Source organism: Pituophis catenifer, unplaced genomic scaffold, assembly GCF_029215685.1.
Source record: "Pituophis catenifer annectens isolate HBS135680 unplaced genomic scaffold, rPitCat1.0.hap2 SCAF_4, whole genome shotgun sequence".
NCBI classification, from domain to species: domain Eukaryota; kingdom Metazoa; phylum Chordata; class Lepidosauria; order Squamata; family Colubridae; genus Pituophis; species Pituophis catenifer.
Window position 1 is genome coordinate 13,826,931 of NW_027256884.1, and position 26,259 is coordinate 13,853,189.

The window sequence follows — 26,259 nt, forward strand, 5'->3', positions numbered from 1 at the left end:
GGTGGGATCACCTGACAGGGAGCCACAGCAGAGGGCCCAAAGAGCCACATTCGGCTCTGGAGCCGCAGGTTGCTGACCCCTGGTTTAGCACTATCTTGGTGTTAGATATGGTTCACCGGAATTCAAGAGGGGTTTGATTCAGCCTGTTTGTGGCTACGTCAAGATTCTAGGCTGATTCCTCTCTTGATTCCACCACCAGGGTTGGTCTGCCACTCCTTCTCCTATTCACCTCTGCATCCCCAAAATATTTGGGCTCACTTACTGAGAGGGACCTTGGAAGTCACAAAAGCAATGCTGGCAGAACTCCTGTGTTCTCCAGCAGCCTCTTGTGTCCTCCAGCACATCCTTCTCTTACTACCCATAAAAGTAGAAGTGGAAAAGATTGGATGCTGTTGGAAGAACACCAATCAGGAGTGTGCCGGCAACTCCAAGGAGGGTGCTGGGAGAGTAGAAAAATCCAATTATGCATAGCCAGTTCATCATGTTCTGTCAGCTGAATCGGCTTATTAGTAGCTTAATTAGAAACTTCGGTGTCATTTCACGAGGTAGGTTATTGATATTTATATCATGTATAAATATCACGGGCACAATCCATTACGGAGGATTAAAGGTAGATGTTTAAAATTTTCACATGTATTTTTTTCTCCCCCCTCTTCTTGCTAATGTAGAAAGGTATAAACAGTGGAACCCACTGGGGATCTGTGGTTTTGAACTTCATAAATATTCTGGAGTATGGAAGGGAGGGGGTGTAATACCAGATCATTTCTGGGTGTTAAAACAAGAAGGGGACCAAAAAAAAAAAAAAAGAATTCAAAACAACAAGAATGCAGTGAACATGAGGTTGGCAAATGAACTGTGGTGAAAGCGAGCGTGAAGCGATGTACGTTGAGGGGAAACAACTCAAACGGGGTCTGAGCTAATGTCGACTGACTTGAGAACCTGTTTACCAGGAAACCGAAGCAATAGAAGCCGTGATGGAGGACTTGTGTTCTGTGTTAGGAAAACCACCCACAGCTAACAAGGCATCCAAAGAGATGATAGGGTGGGATTCTTGGAGAATCAAGGTTAAAATAAAGGAAGAAGGAATGATGAAGGTGCAGTCTACGAAGATAGCTAAGGAGATATGGAGGACATTTTCCAGAGACAGGAGAAAAATCACCTTGGAATGCTGGGATTTCTGCTTAGGAATGAGGAGTTCTTTGGATTTCAGGAAGGCATTTTTTTTTATCATTGAGCTAAGTAGGACGCCATGTCATAAGCGCAGCAACTGCCAAAGAACTACAATAACAACAATAACAACATCTTAGGCTGCATTAACAGAGGGATAGATAGAATCATGATCATGTGAAGTGTTAATACCATTTTATAATGCCTTGGTAAGACCACACTTGGAATATTGCATCCAATTTTGGTTGTCATGATATAAAAGAGATGTTGAGACTCCAGAAAGAGTGCAGAGAAGAGCAACAAAAATGATTAGGGGATTGAAGGCTAAATATAGGAAGAAAAGTTGCAGGAATTAGGTATTTACGGGAGTGACATGCACTGGAGAAGAAAGTAATGCTGGGAAAGATTGAGAGCAAAAGAAGAACGGGACGACAGAGAATGAGGTGGCTGGATGGAGTCACTGAAGCAGCTGGCATGAGCTTAAATGGACTCCAGAGGATGGTAGAGGACAGGAAGGCCTGGAGGAACGTTGTCCATGGGGTCGCGATGGGTCGGACACAATTTCGCAACAAACAACAACAAAGGAGTGACATGATAGCAGTGTTCCAATATTTTAGGGGCTGCCATAAAGAAGAGAGGGGCAACCTATTGTCCATAACACCTGAAGCAGAGGTGGCTTCTACTTACCTTTACTACCGGTTTGCAATGGGGCCGTGCAGGCGTGCTCACCTCACTCGTGTATGCGTGCATTTCTGCGCATGCGTAGAAGCGTTCTGATGACGTTGGGGTCGGTGGGTGGAGCCTCCCTCTGGTTTTACTACCAGTTCTATGAACCGGTCCGAACCAGGGGCAACCCACCACTGACCTGAAGGCAGGACAACAAGCAATGGATGGAAACTAATCAAAGGAGAGAAGCAACCTAGAACTTCCTAGAAATTTTCTGACGGTGACAACTACCGGTATTCATCAGTGGAATGACTTGCCTCCAGAAATTGTGGGCTCCAACACTCGAGGTTTTTAAGAACAGATTGGACAGCCAATTGTCCGAAATGGGATTGGGTTTCCCTGTCTGAGCAGTGGGCTGGAGTAGAAGACTTCCAAGGTTCCTTCAACTCTTGTTATTCTTGTTAAGAAGAAAAAGAGTGTAGGAAGAGTAGAAAAGCACAATGAAAGGCACCCTGGCCACACATCAAAGAGAAAATGAAGTTCTAATTTCTCTCAAAGTACAGGGTCAGCCAGAACAGATGAACCTGGAGAGATTCCCAATATAAAAAAAGAAGCACTTCTTCGGAAAGTGGAATTGGCAAATGTAAAATACTGTAATGACCACAATTTTAGAAGGATATCATCGACCTTTTCGTAGGAGGTCTGTACCCCAGTGGAGGAAATGAATTGCTCAGGGCTGTAAATGGGACAGGAGAACAGTTCCATGCAATGATGTCAGCTGACATCAGGTTGGCCAATGCAGAACGGAACGTCAGAATAAATCAGAGGTACAGCTAGATCCTAAAGTAAGAAAAGAAAAATCCGTGCATATGAAGTCCCTTAGATATGATGTCTTAGGACCATCACTTGGTCAAAATATCACTTAGAACAGAACATGGAACAAAGAACATAGATTATCGGAGTTGGAAAAGGTTTTGGAGGTCTTCTATTCGAACCCCTTGCTCAAGCAGGATACCCTACACAATGTCCAGTCTCTTCTTAAAAACCACCAGTGATGGAGCACTTACAACTTCTGAAGGCAAGCTGTTCCACTGGTGGATTGTTCTTACTGTTAGGAAATTTCTCCTTAGTTCTAGGTTGCATCTGTCTTTGATTAGTACCTTCCTTAATACTTAACACCTTCCTACTTGGGAAGTCATTAAAAATACTCTTTACATTAACTTTCACACCTGTTAGATTGCATTAAAAATTCAAGATTCTTCTAGCTGCTCACTTTGGCAAAAAGTCAGGAAAAAAAACTTACTTAATAATTTGAGTAGAAGCAAACGCTGCTATTCCCCCCCCCCCCGCCCCCATTCATACAGTGATCTGGATGATTGTTCAGATTAATGTTTTTATTCTTGGCTTGTACCTGCTAGAAATCTGCTCATCTAGAATCCAGAGATAGCCGCCGCCAATACACTTTCTTCCTTATCCACAAGCAACTCATTTTGGCATTGGAGAGTTAGAAGATAATTTCCCCCTTTTGCAAGATTCGGAGCTTCTTAATATGCCTTGTCTGAGGAATTTCTGGCAAGCAGGCCTACAGAAATTGAAGACTTTTGTGATCTCCCCAAGGAGCTCAGCTGGAATTGAGATCAAAACCTGCTAGCAATTTAAACTGCGGGATTTTATTGAAGATAAAGCCTTTGTGTTTTGAGTTGATTTGTTTATATGGCACTCGGCTATTTAGAATCTTAGGCTGATCCGTTTGTTTGACTGTTGTCATCCAGGTCTCGGATCTGGCCTTACGGGTTATAATCTCGGCCTCCTTTACAATTTCCCTTTTGTCATGCAAACAGCTTGAGATGTAACTCAGGCAGAAATTATGGAGTGCAATATAACAGCAGTTTGATAAGCTTTCTCAGCAGGGTATTTGTGTGTGTGTGTGTGTGTGTGTGTGTGTGTGTGTGTGTGTGTGTTTGGGCAGGCAACTAGGATAATTGCTTCAGTGGTGCGTGGGGAGCAAGACCTATTCACCTTTGCTCACCAAAACAACTTTCAAAGAACTTTGTAAGCAGAACCATCTGCATAGCAGGGGTGAAATCCAGCAGGTTCTAACAGGTTCTGGAGAACCGGTAGCGGAAATTTTGACCAGTTTGGAGATCTGGTAGCGGGAATTCTGAGTAGTTTGGAGAACCGGCAAATACCACCTCTGGCTGGCCCCAGAGTGGGGTGGGAATGGAGATTTTGCAATATTCTTCCCCCAGGAGTGGGGTGGGAATGGAGATTTTGCAGTATCCTTCCCCTGCCACGCCCACCAAGCCACACCCACAGAACCGGTAGCAAAAAAAATTGGATTTCACCACTGGTCTAGTTTATGAAAAGAAGGAGTAGGGGCGATATGATACCAGTCTTCCAAGAAGAGAGGATCAACCCATTTTCCAAAACATCTGAACGGAGGGCAAGAAGCAACGGATAGAAACTAATCAAGGAGAGAACCAACCTAGAACTAAGGATAAATTTCCTGACAGAACAATTAATCAGTGGAACAACTTGCCTCCAGAAGTTGTAGGTGCTCCAACAGTGGAGGTTTTTAAGAAGAGATTGGACAACCATTTGTCTGAAATGGTATAGGGTTTCCTGCTTGAGCAGGGGGTTAGACTAGATGACCTCCAAAGTCCCTTCCAACTGGGTTGTCCTGTCATCTTCTTGACTATTGTTGCAATATCCTTCCCCCAGGAGTTGGGGAGGGAATGGGGATTTTGCAGTATCCTTCCCCTGGAGTGGGATGGGAATGGAGATTGTGCAGTATCCTTCCCCTGCCACGCCCACAGAACCTGTAGTAAAAAAAAAATGGATTTCACCACTCCTGCATAGCACTTTGAGCTAAGAAATTTGAAGCACGATAAATGGTAATCTCTATTTTTTTTTTTTTACTTTTTTTCATTTTATATTTTAAATTACTAACATTACAAACAACATATACAATATTTCACTCTGTGCTATACATAAGAAAGGAAGATTTGGTTCTTTGGATGTATCCTCATGATCGCCAAAATCCACGTTCTCGGGGTACAGGTACCGAAGCATCCAATTTTCCCAGCGCATAGTCCAATGGGAAATGGTAATCTCTAATCCCTTATCAACTGGCCCGCATATTTTTAATTTGCAGTACAGTAGGAAATTGTGTGTATTTTCACGTCATGTGCCGCCTGATCACAGCCAGAGAGAGAGAGACAGCCATGCAAAACACAACACAGCCATGCAAAAATTGCCAGTTTCTTCTCGATCCAGCAGGCTGTATATGGAACAAACCCATTGCTCTGTTCAAGTCAACGGACGTGATTTTAAACCCTACTGAAAACCTCTGCATCTCCCCCCTCCCTCCCCAGAGGGAACATCACGGGTTTCAAAGAAGAAACCAACAAGATTTATATTATACTTGGATACAGCTGTGAGGGATGCGGATGCATTTATGGCGCTGTTTATATAGACTCTGTAAAATCAGAGTTGGTCCTGAAGGTATTCGTGATTGCCATGTTTGAAATTTTTAAAAAGAGAACGCTCTGGGGAGAACGCTGTTTACCAATGCATTGCACATCATATGGTCTGCATTTTTTTTTTAAATTTATGCTCTCCCCACACATACTGTACATACACATGTGTGCTGTTTCTCAGGCCTGAAGGGCTCTATAGAATAAGACATTAGTAATGAGGTTAAACCAAAAATAAATCTGAAAAAACAGACTGTAAAATCAGAGTTGATCCTGAAGGTATTAATGATTCAATACCTTCCAGTATGTGTTCCAATATCTCAGGGATTGCCACAAAGAAGAGGGAGTTAACCAGGGGTGAAATCCAGCAGGTTCTGACAGGTTCTGGAAAACCGGTAGTGGAAATTTTGAGCAGTTCGGAGAACCCGTAGCGCAAATTTTGAGTAGTTTGGAGAACCGGCAAATACCACCTCTGGCTGGCCCCAGAGTGGGGAGGGAATGGGAATTTTGTAGTATCCTTCCCCTGCCATGCCCACCAGGCCACGCCCACCAAGCAACACCACACCCACCAAGCCATGCCCGCAGAACCGGTAGTAAAAAAAATTGGATTTCACCACTGGGGTTAACCTATTCTCCAAAGCACCTAAAGCAGAGGTCGTATTCAGCAGGTTCTGATCAGTTCTGGAGAACCGGTAGTGGAAATTTTGAGTAGTTCGGTGAACCGGTAAACACCACCTCTGACTGGCCCCGCCCCCATCTATTCTCTGCCTCCCGAGTCCCACCTGATCGGGAGGAACTGGGGATTTTGCAGTAACCTTCCCCTGGAGTGGGGTGGGAATGGAGATTTTACAGGATCCTTCCCCTGCCATGCCCACCAAGCCACGCCCACCAAGCCATGCCACGCCCACCAAGCCATGCCCACAGAACCGGTAGTAAAAAAATTTTGAATCCCACAACTGACTTAAAGGCAGAACAAGAAGCAATGAATGGAAACTAATCAAGGAGAGAACCAACCTAGGACTAAGAAAAAATTTCCTGACAGAACAATTAATCAATAGAACAGCTTCCCTCCAGATGCTCGTGGGTGCTCTTATCATTGGAAGTTTTTAAGAAGAGATTGGACAACCATTTGTCTGAAATAGTATAGGGTTTTCCTGCTGGAGCAAGAGGGTGGATTAGAAGACCTCCAGTGTCTCTTCCAATGCTGTTATTCTGTTAAATGAGTGAGAACGAGGGCAATTTCTTTTCCTCCCAAGTCCATCTAAATAATGCATCTGGATAAGGTTGCACCCCGATTTTTTTTCTTGTTGCTTCTTAAGTCCTAACCATTTGGATAGATTTTGGAATTCTCTCTGGACAACCTGTTTACATTTAAAAAGAATCTTCTTTGTGAATAAGCAGGCATAGGTAAAGGTAGAAGGTTTCCCCGCCCAGTCATGTCTGACTTTAGAGGGTACTGCTCATTTTAGCAGAGACAGACAGCCTTGTCCAAAGACATTTTTCATGGTCATGTGGCCAGCATGACTATACGCTGATGCCCATGGAATAGAGTTGGAAGGGACCTGGGAGGCCGATGCCTCCAAGGTCCCTTCCAACTCTACGTACAATCCACCTTCCTACCTATTTATCTACTTGCATTTGCATGCTTTCGAACTGCTAGGAGCTGGGGCAAGTAACAGGAGCTCACCCCATCCCGCAGCGCTTGGGTCTCGAACCTAGACTGTCAACTTTCTAGCTGGCAAATTCAGCATCTTTAGCTGCTAAGCCATCGAGACCCCTTTACTAAATGAAATGAGACTAAATGAAAAATAAATCAAAAAAGTGAGTGAGAACCAATGCAATTTCTTTTCCATCCAAATGATGCATCCAAAGAATGTTGCACTCCAATTTTTTTTTTCTAGCTGCTTCTTAAATCCTGACCATTTGGAAAAATTTTGGACTTCTGCCTGGACAGAGTGTTTACATTTACAAAGAATCTTCTTTGTGAATAAGCAGGCATATGGTCCTCCTATTAGCAGAAGATCTGAAAGGGGAAAAGGGGCACTAAAATGCAGAAGGAATATGGGAAGACATAAGCCAGAGTTTAAGGCAGGAAGCATTGTGCCCAGGCTGTGTGGCAGGGTTCACAAAAGCTGCTTCAGCCAACTCATAGACTGGGAATGTTTGGCCAGAATTTGAATTCCCAACCAGATGGAGCCTTCAAAATTTAAGAAGCTGTGGAAGGAAAACTAGAAATGTGGCCATCTTCTCAGGTTTCTTCATGGGTAGAATGTGAGCTATGGAGGTCCCACACAAGTGTCTGATCCAGAGTCTACTTCTCTCTACCTATTTGGAGCACCAACTAGTTAGGAATTTTTGTGAGGATGAGGATTTTCTCACAAAACATCCAACAGAAGACAAACCATGAAGCTACCTGAGATTTTTCCAACTCAGAATTTTTTTCCTGATATGCTTCTCATATATCAATCATTCCCCTTCTTTCTCTTTGCTTCCTCTCCCCTCCTAAATAGGACAGCCCCAGCATACCTCAAAGCTTCAACTTCAAAAGTTGTAGGTACTCCCATCACTGGAGGCTTTTAAGAAGAAACTGAACAGCCATTTGTCTGAAATGGCTGCTCAAAAGTCTCCTGCTTGAGCAGGAGGTTGGATGAGAAGATCTCCAAGGTCCCTTCCAACTCAGATGTTCTATGTTCTACCTGATCATTCTCTTTAGGAGGCCTATGAAGACCTTGGTCTTCTTGGGTGCGGCCATTCCATTAGAAGCATTGACCCAGTATTTTTCAACCATGGCCATTTGGGGATATGTGGACTTCAACATGGGCAATTCTGGGAGTTGAAGTCTACATATCTCAAAGTGGCCAAGATTGAGAGACACTTACACAAGACCTGAAATAGACTGCTCTTCACACAGCACAACGTTAGAGTTGTGTCAGAACCTCCCAGCAATTTTCTTCTCCTTCCCTCTTTCCTTCTGCACAACAGAAGGTTAATATTCAGCATTCAGGTCCAAGAAACGATAATCCTGTGGCATTAACAAGCTTACTGCATAATTAGTTGCATAATTCGGAAAGGGCAAGATAATATAGCTGCCATTTTAAAGTCACAGCTAAGTGATGAAGTTGATGGAATATCGTTTGCAAATAGACCTCAATGCTGAAGGTAGCTCTTTGCCTTTAATTTGCTAACAGAATATTGAAAATTGATGCCCTCATCTTGCTATGAATCAAAGGTTTCTAACCACATTCCACAATAGGACATAGGGAGGAAAAAAACAACAACCAAGAGATCTAAAAATCCATGATTTGTTTTGAGGTTAGTTTAGGCAATTGACATTATTGACCCAACCTATTAAAAAACCATCGAGATTGCCTTTAAAATGTGAATGTTTTAACCTTCTAAGGTTGGCTCGGCCAGAAATTTTTCTTTTTAAGTAAGAGTTGAGTTTTATGGTAGCTGTCTGATGTTTTCAAATCACAGAAACCCACAGGTAGAATATACGGGAGGAAAGCAAACAACATGGAGGGGATTTTAGTTACAATGGAGGCACTTGCGTTGTTTTGAAAAGGTAATTGTTTCTCCTGTCCAGTTGTGTCCAACTCTAGGGAGTGGTGCTCATCTCCATTTCCTAGCTGAGGAAGCCAAAGTTGTCCGAAGATGTTTCCATGGTCATGTAGCTGGCATGACTATATGCCAAGGTGCATGGAATGCTGTTACATTCCCACTGAAGTGGTACCTATTTATCTACTTGCATTTACAAGATTTTGAACTACTAGATAGGCAGGAGCTGGGGAAAGAATGGGAGCTCACCCCATCTTGCGGTACTTGGGTCTTGAACTAACAATCTTTTGAGTGATCACTCCACCATTTTAAATTCTAGACATTGCATCTGCTTTGTGTTGTCCCAAGGCAAACCCTTCTTACCAAATCTTCATCACTCATCGAACTTCTTTGAGGAACTGCTATGAGGAATCTTCTCCTGTTTCCTCCCATCATGTATATCAGTCTATATTCTACCCTATATAGACAGGCTTCCTGGCAACAACACCATTTACCTCTTATTATCTTTGTCATTTAAACAATGTTGATAGACAAGGCCTCTGCCAAGGGAGAGGACCTCAAATTGAGGATACCCCTAAATTTGCTCAAAAACAGTACTGATCCTGTCCTACTACAGGAGGAGCAGTTGCATTTGTAGACAACCGGTTTAGACGCTAGCAAAAGGACAACACATTTTCATTTGTTTGTGTGTTGTTGTGTTTTAATTCCAGGGCAGCAGTGACATGCCATGAGAATGACGCACACACTTTGTTGCTTAGAGCCTCATCCCGTGCCATTTAGTTATTTACTAAAAATTGGGGTGGGGGGGGGAAGGACTCAAGACTTGTTATTTGATAGTGCTAATGGAGAAGGCACATTATACTCAGAATTGACAAAGGAAAGAGAAATAGGAACATTGGGTCAAGATCTGAAGTTCAACTTCTAGAAGAAATTTTTTTTTTTGACCCATGGTGACTGGTTCATTATTTAGATCGGGGGGGTCTAACTCATGTCATCACGGCAGCATCATGTAACATATCGGGACTTTTTCCCCCTTCACTAAACCGGGCGTGGGCGTGGCCAGAACATGACGCATCCGGCCCATGGGCCGGGAGTTTGACAGCCTTGATTTAGATCAACTACTCTAATATTTGTGCGGCTTCAATATTTGCATTGTGCAACTATTATTGTGGACCTGCACATTTTTATCTGATTGCAGATGTGTTAAAGCCTCAGTCGCTTGAGTGAAGTTTATTACCACTTCTCTGAGGCACAATAGAAGGTGATGCCTGCTCAGGCGGGGGTTGCAGCCATCCTGTTGGGCCACATCCTGGTCCTGAATGTCAACCCCCACCCCCACCCGACCCCCGCAACTGGAGAGGTAGCCTGGCTGTTTAATATTAATTACATATAATATTAATTGCAGGATTTGGGTTTGGCTAGTCTAGAGAAAAGAAGGACTAGGGGTAACATGCAGGGGTGGGCTGCTGGGGGTTCACAGGGGTTCGGGAAAACCTCTAGCTAAGATTCTGTGCAGTTCAGAGAACCCCCAAATCCCACTCCTGGCTGGCCCTGCCCACCCCTCCCCTCCCAGGAGTTCCCACACGGCCCATTTTGGATGCAGGTAAGTGTAGGGCACATGTGGAGGCTGGGGAGGACGAAAAAACGGGCCTACCAGAAGTTTGGGAATGCCTGTTTCCAGCCTCCAGAGGGCCTCTGGAGCCTGGGGAGGCTGTTTTTGCCCTCTTGGAGGCTCGAGGTAAAAAGCCCCCCCCCCATGATGCAGGAGGCCAACTAGGCCACGCCCACAATGGCCATGCCCACCCAGCAACCGGAGAGAGAACCCCTTGCTAAAATTTTTGGAGCCCACCCCTGGTAACATGATAGCAGTATTCCAGTATTTGAGAGGCTGTCACAAAGAAGAGGGGGTCAAATGATTTTCCAAAGCACCACCACTGTATTTCTGGCTGTAGAAACTCATACCTTTCATTGTTTAAACTGTATGTCTTTTTAAATAAATTCTTGGGAGCTGTTCCTGAGATCTAAACAAGAATAAGAAATACATTGATGGCATATGCCGAATAGAGGGACCGTACCCATCTTAATGTTGTTACAGAGCAATATTAATGTTGCAGTGCTGTTGTTAATCAATTGTGTTTCCTTGATTCCCAGCACAAATGGAACCTCGTGGCCTGTCTCCCAGACAGATCAAAAGCGACAGTGATGATGATGACCTACCTAATGTGACTTTGGATAGCGTGAATGAGACTGGATCCACAGCCCTCTCAATAGCCAGAGCTGTTCAAGAGTAAGTATGGAGTCTTCAGGCTGATGCCAAGGTGGGAATACCTCATCACATGCCATTCAGTAGACAGCCAACCTCTGATTGGCCAGGCCAGGCCAGGCCCGGTTAGAGGTTAGGGGTTATTTCAAATGGCAGAAGAAACTCAACTGATGATACTGTATTTTAAAGACGTCTCTGTTTGTCTGCGCCAACTTAAAGGTGTCTTCTGGTAGATCTTTTCTGCTTTGCAAGGAAACATTCTGGGTTTACTTCTTTCTTTTCCTTCTTATTTGTTTTGAGTTGTTTATTGGAAATGAATTGTAACTCTTCAAGAATACAAAGCAGTGGTGGGTTGCCCCCGGTTCGGACCGGTTCACAAGAACCGGTAGTAATGTTGTGGTCCGCCAGCAGCCTGTGGAGCTGGCAGCAGAGTTGGACAGTGAAGAGGCTGGGGAGGAACATGGGCCAGTCCTGAAGGCTGGGGAAGGCCCAGATGAGCGCTCTGCGTTGGAGGCAGAGATGGGGCCAGGGCCATCGGGGGAGTGATGTGCGGACTTTGGAGCCTCCAGAGGCTGACAGTAGAGAGGCAGAAGAACAGGAGGAGCCTGTTCCTAGTGCATGTATGAGAAGAGCTGCCAGAAGGCAGGAGCAGCTAAAGCAGAGAGGACGACTGGGGAGTAGGGCCAAGAGATGATTGGCCCCTCCCATAAGGCTTAAAAGGCCAGCAACAGCTCTTGGCCTCTTTGCCGGAAAACAACCATTGAGAGAATTGCTTCTTGTTTGGCTGTAGTTATTTCTTCTGTTCCTGAATTGTTGGCAAGAAAAGCCTTTGGCAGTTTGCCTAATTATCCCAAGGTCAGAGATAAACTAAAGACTGGTGTTTTAAGGACTTTGCTTTCATTTCATTTAGAATACGCTGAGAATGAGTTAATTCTCAGCTGTTTTAATAAAATCTGTTTGTTTTTTGGAACTGTTTTGCATTTAATATCAACTACGTGGGCCTGGGTCACAACAAGTAAAACCGGCGGGAGGCTCCGCCCATTGACCCGGATGTCATCATAGGCGATCTGCGCATGCGCAGAAGCTTCTGTGCATGCGCAGAAGAGCGCACGCATGTGTGAGCAAAGCAAGCACGCAGGCATTATGCGAACCAGTAGTAAACGTAAGTAGAACCCACCCCTGATACAAAGGCTTTTTCAAAAGTGTACTTGTAGGATTGGGGAGAAGATTTTTCTGGGCATCTGTCTGAGCAATAGATTGGATTCATTGCAAAGGAAGTCCATTCTCTCTTGAAACCCTTTCCATAGTTCCTGCTTAGATAGATGGTGCAAATACGCAGTGAGGCTTCACACTGATTTACCATCAGATCACTTTATTAGCAGAACAGAACTCAGAGTCCTTTCTGTACGCAAGTAAAAGATTATTGGGGCAGTTTCGTACTGCTTTGCGCATGAGGCTGGAGAAGTCTGATTTCTTTTAACCGCGTTGTATTGAGCAAGCCAGAATGAGTCTTTGAAGCAAGCAAAATGGTCATAGTTGTTTAAGGCAATTCCTAGCTCCTTTTGTCTCTGTTTGTTTGGTCAACACCCATCTGGTTTTGAGAAATCAGTTAGTAGAGGATAGTTTTGCCTGCAAGTGTGTGAACTCTTTTTTCTCATGCACATTTTTTCTGTTCAGTCAAACAGATGAGGATTGGTTGTATTTTGGGGATTCTGTGCAATTCTTTGAGAGTGAGCAAAGAATTGAATTTTTGCTTGTTTGTGAAAGTGGAAGCATAAATCATCATCATCTTTTAACAATCCTATAATCCCTTGCGGGGTGGAGTCTGGCCAACTGAATGTTTATGTTTACTAAACTTCTATACCGCCCTTCTCCCGAAGGACTCAGGGCGGTGTACAGCCATATTAAAACAAACATATACTCACAAAATTTAAAAACAATTTAAAATAAATATATAAATTTGGATTTTGATAGATACTCAAGGAAATGCTATTTGTAAGTGTGTCAAGATCATGAAAATATATATAGAAAGTATGCAGCTAAACCAATAAGAAAAAAAAAGATTTATTGTGGCTTATTACCAAGTATATATACATGTAGATACAACTGGCAAAAACTAATGTACATCATTATAGAACATTTCCTGAATTTAATTTCTGGAACTATTCATTCATTCATCACATTTATGTAGCTTCCTAATTCATATGTGGCATATAATAATAACGGTCCCTATGAAATCTGGGACCAGCACCTCCCCTTTTTTAAAAACTGTGATCTTTTATATGAGTATAAACAGGGAATATGAAATACCTACTATGAATGGAGCTAGCAGAGTGTTTTAATGGCCGGATGCCCTTCCTGTTGATAATGTGGAGTTTTTGTTCGGCAGATATATTCTCGGTGTGCCCAGAGAGAGAGAAATATCTGCCTTTACCTAGGCTCAAACTCACAGCCTCCTGATTGTGAGACGAGAGCTCCACCTCTAGGCCACCACATCACTCCCAAGAGGAAGCATAAATAAAGTTAGTTAAATTAACAATTGTGTGGCGATAAGAATAATTCTAGGTGCTTTTGGTAGGGTCATCTGCAATGCTAGTTCAGCCTGCCCTCCTGTTGTTATACAGGTTGAAGGTGTCTTTCTCCAAGATATGTCTTTAGGAGTGAAGGAGAACTTGACAGCCAGATCCTGGAATGGAGTCTCTTATTCAGAGTTGGACAGAATCCAAGACTAGCATGATCAGGAGATGTTGAGTTGTTGATGTTGATCACAGTTTGAAAACCTTGAGTTGGAAAATCTCTTAATAAACCATGTTCTGTGATAGAGAGGATCCAAATCAGCTAAACTTAGGGCTTGAAGAAGCTCACAAAAAGCACAAAAGAAAGTATTGTACTGTACTTTGTGATTATGGTGAACTGCTAAGAGTTATATATGGGGCTATGTATCAATAAAACTTTGTAAAGAACTAAATGGAGTTAAGTTGCTGCAAGTGCCATTTACTGCCTCTTCGAGTTTCCCATCTGTGGAATCGCTTTTTCGTGTTTCCTTCCTAGTGTAAAAATAGCTATTTTTATGCATCGGCATGCAATGTTGCTGAACTATGGATGACCCTCCCTTGCCTCTGCATGTGTGTTTAATTCAGTGCATGATCAGAGGCATTAACATGCTGATGCTAGCAAATATTCCTCAAGGAACAAACGCAGGAATGTGTTCTCTGTAAAGCAATCTGAATTTAGAGGATTGGGGCAGAGCAAGGCCAACGGGACAGAGCAGGGAAGTCAGAGGAGATCTGTGCACCAATTGATCAGCAGCATTGTACCCTTAGCTTCTATGGGTTCTGGAAGGAAGACAAGGGTAGTGTCATGCCCCCATCGGATCCTGAATCTGCGCGGGAACACGAGCTGGAACCTGAGCCAACAGAGATTGAGGGGGCGGCTTTGTTGGCTTTGGAGGAAAATGGGGAAGGGCAGGGCCAGTCAGGCCAGGGCTTTTCAGTATTAGGACAGGTTTTAGACAGGGAGGAACGGGGGCAGGATGAACATGAGAGACAGAGTTCAGGCGAGGAGTAAGGACCACCCCCTCCTGATCCAAGAGCTTGGAGAGTGGAGAGAAGGCGTGAACAGCGTAGACTGAGCAGGCTACTCGGGAGAAGAGTGCCCCACCCATCTTCACAAGGCACACCTGGGGAATGAGACTTAAGGAGATGCTGTGGGGAGGGGCATTTGTCGGGAACAAATACTGAGTTCCCGAAGTGTTGAGTGCTGATGTTTGAACTTCCCAAACATTCTTTCTGGCTTTCTGGACTAACTACCTGGATCCTTTGCTTCCTGAACTCCTTGATTTGCCCTGTTGGATTTATTGCTGTGCAGCCTTGGTGTACACAGCACTGGGCTCGACTATTTGCAGCCAGAGGCTGCTTGAGGTGTGTGTGGGGGTTTGACATCACTTTGCTCTGGGACTGGCCAAAAGCATGGGAGCGTTTGGGGAAATTTGGAGCAATAAAGGGGCGGTTTGAACTGACAGCTATTTGTGTTATCTCTGTGCCGGGCCCAGAGTCATCACAGGTAGGCTGAACCCCAAGGCTTTTCAGCAGCTGTTATTTTGAAGCCAACCAGAACACGAGAGAGATACTGGAGAGGACGCTGTCAAACCCTACCTATACCTGGAGAGAGGAACAGAGGGTCTGTTTTGTTTTTGTGGGACCACTCTAGAACAGAAATGCTTAATTCCACTTCTAGCAGTTAAAATGCAAAGGGCTACTCTGAACATTTGCTCAAATGCCTACAATGGATGATACTGAATTTGAATGTCCTCTATAAATAACTGTAAATGAAGAGAGAAGTGGTTGGTATGGCAAAGTGAAGTGCATTTTCTCCTCATTACTATGCCAGGAGAAGCGTTTCTCTGCATTAGAATTCTCTTTTACTGCCTCAATGCTGCCATGTTGGTTGGTTAGTTGGTTGGCTGTTTATTTCTTTGTGTGTGTTTTTTTCCCAGTGAAGACATTGGTCAAGCTTGAAATAAGCAGGAAGATACTTTTCTGCATTCTCATTGTTAATGTTTGCCTCGGTATCATTTATGGAAACCGGTTGTGAATACTTGAGGTTGCCAGACAAGGGACAGTCCCTCCTCTGGTATGCAGATCAGTCCCAATTGTTGTGCTCTGGGGAGAATGGGGAGATGCTAATTCTCCTGCTTGGCGAGAGGGAGATGTCCAGTCAAATCTCCAGAATTTCTCTGTTGCTTTTTCTCCACCCAGATTCTTCTAGTTCAGAGAGGTAGAAATGGATGAAGGACGAGCCTCCTCCAAGACATAGAGGCGTATTCTCCTACTTTGCTTTAGAAATAGCTCAAACCAAGTTACGATCCAGAAAGGCCGGACATCAGAAAGACTGATTGTCTGAAAGTGCTCTGAAGCTCCTTGCTTGGTCCTACCTGAGCCGCATTTGGGACTGAATGGAATTCAGTTGGGTTGAATCCTTTGCATGTCGGCCCAGAGTCCCTTGCTTTGAGGTTGAATTCAGGAAAGTAATTCATTGGATGCTGGGATGGCAAGTAGGGGGAACCCATTGTTCTTCAACCTTGGCAACTTTAAGATGGCTGGGCTTCAACTCCCAGAATTCTTCAGCCAGCATCTGAAAATTGTCAAGGTTGAGAAACTCTGGTCTAACCCATTGGAGACAATCACTTCCAGGACTCCAAAGGCAACTTGACTCATGTGAAGCCACATCAGTGGTGATATTCAATTTTTTCCCCTACCACTCCAGTAGACATGGGTTGGTGGGGGGGGGGAGTCCTGTGACTGAGTGGGTGTGACCAACTTGATGTCACCCACACCCACTCAGTCAGATGACCCCTCCCACCAAGCCACGCCCACATAACCCGGTAGGAAAAAATGTGTATATGAGCACCAGAAGGGCTCATAGTGAATGCTGTGGCAGAGAGAAGCTGAACTTTTCTCCCTCCATTCACAACGGAGCTGCTGCTCCCTTTATGGTCCCCCCCGCGACCCCCTCCCTCCCGGGGACTACCTTAAAAGCAGCAGCGCCACTCTGAATGGAGGGAGAAAAGTTCAGATTCTCTCTGCTGCAGCATTTAATGTTGAATGGATCGAGCGGCCAGAAGGAGCGAGCGAGTGGCTGGAAGGGGCGAGCGAGTGGCCGGAAGAGGCGAGCGAGTGGCCGGAAGGGGTGAGCGGTGAGTGGGCGGGCATGGGCGGGGCCAACCAGGGGTAGTTTTTACCGGTTCAGTGAACTGATTCAAATCGTCCCTACCAGTTCACCCAAGCCGGTCCGAACCGGTCGAATTTCACCCCTGACCCACATGTGATTCAGATGACCAGTATGGGTCCATGTGATAGCTTCTGGTTGTCCTCAGCCTTCAGAGCTGATCTTCTTCCAACGGAGTTTGACCAGGGGAAGCATCAATTTTCTTCAGTCATTGCAACGGGAGCTAAGCAAATGACTTCTTCTATATTGTTAATGTAATAACTCAGTAAGTTTAAATTTGGCAAGAAAGGAAATACTGCATACATTTCACATTATGTATGGTTTCTCTTTTACGGACCCCACCCTCCACCCCAATGACAAGAGACCATTTTTTTCTCTTGACTAAAAGCTACTCATTTTCCAAAGAATTCTACAATAATATGCAGATGTTTTTAGCAACCACGGTGATTTGAGACGATGAACTGTGGGGTCCTTGGTGCTCTCTGAGCTTGCTTGTTTTCTTGCAGATGTCTCATTACCCTAACTAAGTAACATCATCAGTGCTAGTAAGGAATGCTGTTTGCTGTCAGTTTATATTCTGGGGAGTTGCTTGTCTGTGTGGGTGGGGGAGGACTTAGAGATTCTTTGGTTGGGCTGTTTACTGATGGCTCTTTGGCAGTTTCTTGATTGTGATATTGTTTACTTAATTGTTGCTGTGAAATAAACAATACCCCAATCAAGAAGCTGCCAAAGAAGCCAACAGCAAACAGTCCAACCAAGCAATCTCTAAGACTTCTCCCATCCACGCAGACAAGAAAGACATCAGGGGTGTCAAACTGGGGGCCCGCGGGCCAGATGCATCACACACAGGCCACCCCCACCCCCATTCTGCAAAAACATCACGAAACATCATGGGACGGCAATGTGACACGGCGAGTTTGACATCCGTGCACTAGAATATAAATTGACAGCATACAGTACTCCTTACTAGCACTGATAATGTTACCTAGTTAGGGCAATGAAACATCTGCAAGAAAACAAGCAAGCTCAGAGAATACCAAGGATCCCGCAGTCAGTGGTAGGTTGGCCCCGGTTCAGACCGGTTCGCAAGAACCGGTAGTAAAACCGGTGGGAGGCTCCGCCCACTGACCCGGACGTCATCATAGGTGATCTGCGCATGCACAGAAGCTTCTGCGCATGTGCAGAAGAGCGCACAAGCGCGAGCGCAATGCGAATCGGTAGTAAAGGTAAGTGTTGTGGAGGTTAATAAATCAATAAACCGTGAACCTCTTATCTCTATTACTCTACTACTGCAATGCTCTCTACACGGGCTCCCCTTGGGGTGCACCTGGAGGCTCCAGTTGGTCCAGAATGCAGCTGCGCGGGGGATTATGGGAGCGACGGGGTGCTCCCATGTGACACCTCTCCTGCGCGAGCTGCACTGGCTTCCTGTGGTCTTCAGGGTGCGCTTCAAGGTGTTGGTGACCATCTTTAAAGCGCACCATGGCTTAGGGCCGGGGTATTTACAAGACCGCCTTCTGCCGCCAATAGCCTCCCTCCAGCCAGTACGCTCCCACAGAGAGGGACTCCTCAGGGTGCCGTCGGCCAGACAATGTCGGCTGGCGACCCCCAGGGGGAGAGCCTTCTCTGTGGCGGCACCTGCCCTCTGGAATGACCTGCCCCCAGAGATACGCACGATACCAGACCTCCGGACTTTTCGTCGGGTCCTGAAAAAACACATCTTTTTCACCTAGCCGGGCTGGCTTGATCCCATCCCTTCAATTTTAATTTGTAATTGGTTTTAACCCAGGTTGTTTTAATTGGATAGCCAAATTATTTAATGTTTTTAAATTGTTTTTAAATTTTATATGTTATGTTTTACCATGGCTGTTCACCGCCCTGAGTCCTGTTGGAGAAGGGTGGTATACAAATTAAATAAAATAAATAAATAAAATAAATAAATCTATGAAACTCTACTTAAACAAATGAGCCTCTGAAGCAGCCTACAGCAACTGTTTTTATTTACACAATAAAAACATAATAATATATATATATATACAATTAATAAACATCACTAAGTTACTATTATAAATTATACTGTCAGCTATCTATCTATATACATATCTATTCTCTCTAAGCTATGCTATCTATGAATATTCGTCCTCAGAAGAAATACCACTTTATACCACAGAACTGCTCTTCTAACGGACTTCCAGACTGCTTACAGTTATCTAAAGGAAGATCCTAGACTACAATATAATACTAGACAGAAGAGCAAACTTAAGAGTAACCTGAAGAGCAAACTGAAGAGCAAACTGAAGAGCAAGGTGAAGAGCAAAGGTTTCTGTTAAGAATCTCCTTTTTACTATTAACTGTGACAGTTAGGGGAGGGCCCGGAAGATTCAAACATACTAACTGCCCTCTGATTGGCCCACGCATCTGTACATTCCAAAAGCCATTAATAGGCACAGCTATAGAGAAATAATTTTTCTCTAACAGTAAGTAGAACCCACCCCTGCCCACAGTCCTCCTCCTCCTCCTCCTCCTCCTCCTTCCTGCAAAACCTACTCCCTTCTAGCCCTGATGATGTTACTTAGTTATGGCAATGAAACGTCTGCAAGAAAACAAGCAAGCTCAGAGAGCACCAAGGACCCTTTATTTCAACCCTGAGTTACAAATGTTCTCCTTTAATGATGAACTACTTCGTACAGGGTGTGAACCACGGTGAAAGTAGCTACACGTGAATGAACCATGTTCTAATTTGCTATCTTCCCCCCAAATCTTCAGCATTTTTATATTTTTAGTAGCTTCAGTGTGCTCCTTCACCCAGCATGATTGTCAGTGTTATGGCGGTATAGGTGGCTGGAGTTCCCTACCCTGCGTATAATGTGTAAAATAACCTTGAAGCAACCTGAAAATCAACACTGGTATTTTGGACAAATCAAATTATTGCATCAGTAGCTGCTTATTTTGAGTGGAACTGATCTTAGCCTCAAAATCAATGTGCAATTCGTTTTTGTTTTTTTTTGTTTTTTCATATCAGAACTCAAGGTAATAATGGAGAAGTGTTTTGCTTCATTACAACTTTAAAAAAAAGCATTGCATGCTTGTTTGCTAGGAAAGGGAGCCTACAGATTGACAATTTTCGGGCCATGATACATGCATAGAAGGCTGCCAGCTTCCCTTCATCCCCCTTGGGCTGAGTGCTGGTTTGGCTAATGAAAAGTGATGGATTTTGAACCTGAAGCACATTGTGGGGGGGACACTTTCGGGGTTTTTTGGGGATGCTCCATAATACATGATTCAAGAAACAATGACTTCCAACAATTCCTCAGTTTAAGAATGCCCGTGCTAGCTTCCAATAGCAATTTTATAAATGACCCCTGTCAATAATCATGATTAGTCATTGCGATTCCATACCTTGTTCAGTGAGACTTCTTCCCAAATAAGGTTGCTTCAGATTTGAACACGAAACTCTTTTATTTTCCAAATATATCAGAACTTGTGTTTCAGGAATACTATTCATTTTAGGAAAGAGTAAGAGTTCCACGTGTACTAAAATAATATTTATGTGATTCCATCAGTTTCAAAAAATTTTACTACTGGTTCGGTGGGCGTGGGATGGCTTGGTGGGCGTGGCTTGGTGGGCATGGCAAGGGAAGGATACTGTAAAATCTCCATTCCCACCCCACTCCAGGGGAAGGTTACTGCAAAACCCCCATTTCCTCCCGATCAGCTGCGACTTGGGAGGCAGAAAATAGATGGGGGCGGGGCCAGTCAGAATTTTTACTACCGGTTCTCCGAACTATTCAAAATTTCCGCTATCGGTTCTCCAGAACTGGTCAGAACCTGCTGAAACCCACCTCTGGATTCCATGGATGGTTTGGTTCTGTGTAATCAGAAGACAGGATTTTATTCTGTAGATGTATGCAAGACACTTTTTTTAATCTGGGCTAGCTGAAGTCTAAACTAGCGATAGTAGTACTAGAGAGTACTAAGTCTAGTACTAGAGATAGTACTCATAAAATACTATCAAAGTCTAACAGTTAAACCCTGTTAGACTTTGACAGTATTTTATGACTACTATCACATGAAGGCCTGGAGGAAAGTTGTCCATGGGGTTGTGATGAGTTGTACACGACTTTGTAACTAACAACAATCACAGCATGGTGCTGTGGTGGGGTTGGGCAATCACAAAAAAATTTGTGTGCTAGAAAGAAGAGTATAATTGTCTATGCCACTGCTGAAAACATTTTAAGTATTTCCTTGAGTAAAGAGCCGTGGTGGCGCAGTGGTTAGAATGCTGTACTGCAGGCTATTTCTGCTCACTGCCAGGAGTTTGATCCTGACCAGCTCAAGGTTGACTTAGCCTTCCATCCTTCCACAGTTGGTAAAATGAGGACCCAGATTTTTGGAGGCAATATGCAGACCAGGGGTGCTATTCAGCAAGTTCTGACAAGTTCTGGAGAACCGGTAGTGGAAATTTTGAATAGTTCAGAGAACCGGCAAATACCACCTCTGGCTGTGGGGTGGGAATGGAGATTTTGCAATATCCTTCCCCTGGAGTGGGATGGGAATGGAGATTTTGCAGTATCCTTCCCCTGCCACGGCCACCAAGCCACACCCACAGAACCGGTAATAAAAAAAATTGAATTCCACCACTGATGCAGACTCAGTAAACTGCTTAGAGAGTGCTGTAAAGCACTGTGAAGCATTATATAAATCTAAGTACTATTGTTACTGCTAAGCGCTAAAGGAAAGGTCTAAAGGATCTCAAAATACGGACAAGCAGGGATGAAACATTTCTTGAAATCCTTTGAAACCTGCGCCATTCAAAGCTTCAGCTTTTGTCATTCATCGAAATATTTTGGCTTTGTGCAGTTAAGTCTGCAGTAGGACCAGTTCCCGAAAGGATTGGATATTGCCCCAAAGTTCTCAAATCTCACAAATTAGAGAAACAGTGGCAGTTCTGGGATGAAAACAATTGAGTTTTGTACAAATAGGGACAGTTTTGCGGGCACCAGCTGCTCTGGCTAAGCTGGACTGATCTGAGCACTAAGAGTCAAACTTGGCTTGAGACGGGCTTTACTTCTTATCGTTCTTATTCAGATTTTGAGATGGGAGAGAATGTCATATTTTAAAGCCATCTCATTTGAAAAGCTCCCTTTCTGCCAGAATTTTGCAGATAAAAAAGTGTTTGCTATAATATTTTAATTTTTTTCACATTTGGTCTTTTGTTTTAAATACGAAGATGACATTGAGACACTGTCTGCCCCATCATCACTCTGAAGTCCAACACAATCCATTCTATCATTTGGTGGAGATAGACAATGTAAACATGACTTTTGGGTAGCCTAAAGGAGCTCCACAAACAGGGTAGGTTTCCTGTTTACATCAGAACCTTGGCTACTACCCACCAAAGTTGCAGAAAGTTGATGTAGGAAATTTTTCTGCTTAATTTTGGCCACTCCTGCAGAAAACACACTGGTATAGTGGCCATTTAGGAGAGGAGAGGAGAGGAGAGGAGAGGAGAGGAGAGGAGAGGAGAGGAGAGGAGAGGAGAGGAGAGGAGAGAAAATGGAATGGCATAGAAAATGGAATGGAATAGAAAATAGAGGAGAGGAGAGGAGAGGAGAGGAGAGGAGAGGAGAGGAGAGGAGAGGAGAGGAGAGGAGAAAATGGAATGGAATGGAATAGAAAATAGAAAATAATAGGATGGACTGGAATAGAATAGAATAGAATAGAATAGAATAGAATAGAATAGAATAGAATAGAATAGAATAGAATAGAATAGAATAGAATTCTTTATTGGCCAAGGGTGATTGGACACACAAGGAATTTGTCTTTGGTGCATACGCACTCATTGTACATAAAAGACAAGATACATTCATCAAGAATCATAAGGTACAACACTTAATGATAGTCATAGGGAACAAATAAGCAATCAAATCATATTAGGAAACAGTCAATATAAATCGTAAGGATACCAGCAACAAGGTTACAGTCATACAGTCCTAAGTGGGAGGAGATGGGTGATAGGAACGATGAGAAGATTAATAGTAGTGCAGACTTAATAACTAGTTTGACAGTTTTTCAGAACTGACATTTTCAGAAGGCTTTATATTTAACCATGTTTAGTTCCTTGGAAGCCCCTGAAACATCTTGAGACACGGACATAGGAGACGATTCATTAAAGCCTCTTAGGTCCCTTTCTATTGGGAGAGAAGATTAAAGTCATGAAGTGTGACAATACCTTCAGATGACTGCAAATGCCCGGCTGGTGTGTTGTCTAAAACAGCAGTCCCCAACCTTTGTGGCTTGGTGGCCTGGCTTGTGGGGGTGAAGAGGAAGGGGAACTGGACTGTGCGAGCAATGGGCCAGTGCGTGCGCGCACACGCAGCCCTTGTGCAAGTGGCAGTCTGGCACGCATGTGCAGCAAGCCCTTGTGCGAGTGGCGGGCAGGTGTGGCATTGCTTGTGCATGCAGCCCTTGTGCAAATGGTGGGTCAGCACAAGCAGCATGGTGGCACACTGGCACGCATGCGTGCAGCTCAACCTACGTGAGTGATGGGCTGGCACACACATGCACCAGTGCTCGCCAGCCCAACATTCACACATGTTGAGCTGCCTGTGCACACACATGCACTCTGGCCAACCACTCACGCGACCCAATTCCAAATAGGCTACAGCCCAGTGGTGAAATATAAAATTTGTTACTATCAGTTCTGTGGGCGTGGCTTTTTTTTTAACTTTTAAAACCATTTTTTCTACAACCTCTTCGGCTGAAGAAGTTGTAAAAAAAATGCTTTTAAAGCCTCTGCGGATTCCAGCTGACTCGCCTGATCGGCAGAGGCTTTCTTTCTTCCTTTTTTTTTTTAAGCCTCTGTCGATCGCAGCTGACTGGCCTGATCGGCAGAAGCTTTTTTTTTTTAAAGCCTCTGACGGTCCCAGCTGACTTGCCTGATCGGCAGAGGCTTTTTTTTCCTTTTAAAAACATTTTTTCTATAACCTCTTCGGCCGAAGAGGTTGTAGAAAAAATGCTTTTAAAAGCCTCTGATGATCCCAGCTGAGCCACGGGATCATCAGAGGCTTTTTTTTTTTTTACTTTTAAAAGCATTTTTTCGGCCAAAGAGGTTATAGAAAAAATGCTTTTAAAAATAAAAAAAAAGCCTCTGATGATTGCGTGGCTCAGCCGGGCAATGGGGGGGAGGGATTTTTGCTACCGGTTCTCCGAACCACCCGCCTCCATCGCTACCGGATCGAGCGATCCGGTCCAAACCGGGAGCATTTCACCCCTGCTACAGCCTGATAGCGGGCTGCAGCCCGCAAATTGGGGACTCCTGGTGTAAAAGTCTTTTAATACTTTAATGACAATGGAGAAGTCATTAACTCCATGCTATCTAGTATCTGTTGCTTCTTCCCATTTCACCAAGTCTCGGTTCTGTCTTGTTCTTCCTGGAAAGTTCAGTCTGAGAAAATCAGAGTTACAGGTGCCCTCTTTCAAAACAGGAAGTGCTTTGCGGAAGAGAATCCGCCTGTGTGTGGAGAATGCAATTCCTGCCATTACAGATGCTATGGTATCTCAGCAGGTTTAATGTTGGTTCAAGATCTCCGGTCTGGCAGTTGCTGTGCAAGAGATTTTCATCCGTCTCGATCAACACAGTTATGAATGAGTTCTTCTTGAGTGAGAAAGGGACTGCTAGCATTGTCAGTAAAACAACGAGCAGTTTTGTTTTCTGCAAAACCTTGATCAGGCTTCTTCTTAATGGCCTTTGAAATCAGTTGCTCGGATGGGCCAAATGTACTGATATGAGAATTGGACTCTGTTGGAAAGGAAGATTTTAAAGGGCAGCCATCATCTTTAATGAGGAAAGAATAGCAGGATGATGAGTCCCAAACTATATATCTAAAATGCATTCATCAGATGAGGAGTTTAAGTGGGGATGGACGGTGAAGAATTGCCTTTGTGCCATTGGAAGGATGGTCTGGTTGGGTTTTGACAAGTAGTGAAATCCAAATTTTACTACCGGTTCTGTGGACGTGGCTTGGTGGGTGTGGTGTGGCTTGGCTTGGTGGGCGTGACAGGGGAAGGATACTGCAAAATCCCCATTCCTTCCCCACTCCTGGGGGAAGGATATTGCAAAATCTCCATTCCCACCCCACTCCAGGGGAAGGATACTGCAAAATCCCCATTCCCACCCCTCTCCGGGGGAAGGATACTGCAAAATCTCCATTCCCACCCTACTCCAGGGGAAGGATACTGCAAAGTCTCCATTTCCACCCCACTCCTTGGGGCAGGATATTGCAAAATCTCCATTCCCACCCCACTACAGGGGAAGGATATTGCAAAATCTCCATTCCCTCCCCACTCCTGGGGGACGGATACTGCAAAATCTCCATTCCCACACTATTCCAGGGTAAGGATACTGCAAGGTCACCATTCCCACCCCATTCCTGGGGGAAGGATACTGCAAAATCTCCATTCCCATCCCACTCTGGGGCCAGCCGGAGGTGGTATTTGCCGGTTCTCCGAACTACTCAAAATTTCTACTACCAGTTCTCCAGAACCTGTCAAAACCTGCTGAATAGCACCCCTGGTTTTGACGAACAGTTCAGGCAAACCGGTAGCTCCAACGATCAGTTGGCCCCGCTCACCTGCCCCCGCTTTATCCTGTCCTTTATTTCCTGCTTTGTAGCTCATCTCAATTGTGCAGCACAGCTGATTTCCCCCCCCCCAATTGTTCTACTTACCATTGCTGACTTGGAAGGTAAGCAGCTGAGCTTCTAACTTCTCCATTTTCAGCACTGCGTGCAAGCATGCATACATGCACAAAGTGTGCACTCACCGAACCAGTTGTTAAACCGGCCGTATTCAACAACTTGTTTTGACTGTCCTTCAAAGAGCGTGAGATGAAGCTACATGAAAACAATGGGAAATAAATAAGGGCAGAAAACAATTTGCTAACCATGGCACTTCAACCAATGACTAAGAGTTTGGGGTTGATTCATTTTGCCTTCTAGCATTCCATGGACTTTTGATTAAGCCTGGATGAATCTCTCCTGGCTTCCTATAATGCTTGCTTTTTCTTCAACATGTTTCCACTTATTTTTTAAAAAAACATTTGTAGCTGTGTTTTTGTTTATGTATGAATTCACGTTTATGGTTCTTTTGCTTACTCAGTGCTCTCAATGTCTACGGAGATTCTCAGTCATCCAGGTCATGGTTGAGCACCTTTGGGATACTCAGTGCTCTGTTTTATGTGTGTGGGTAGAATTTGTCTATTACAAAGACTCCAGGCAGGACAGTGGGCATTGTGACTTCACCCCTGATCTTGGTTGAAAAAACCGAAGCAGCCGGTGTTGGAAGAATGCTTCCACTGTCCTTTGTAGAACGCAAGCACCGTATGTTTCTGTTGAGTAAAGG

The 26,259-nt window shown here is 44.3% G+C and overlaps 1 protein-coding gene across 2 annotated transcripts in view; it reads left to right on the forward strand.

Moving 5' to 3' along the window:
- KLF12 (KLF transcription factor 12) overlaps positions 1-26,259 on the forward strand; it is a 250,899-nt gene that overhangs the window by 149,814 nt on the left and 74,826 nt on the right. For both annotated transcript variants that reach the window (XM_070942835.1, XM_070942834.1), the window contains one exon: positions 11,019-11,154. In XM_070942835.1, the coding sequence (XP_070798936.1) occupies positions 11,019-11,154 (136 nt within the window). The remainder of the gene's footprint in view (positions 1-11,018; positions 11,155-26,259) is intronic.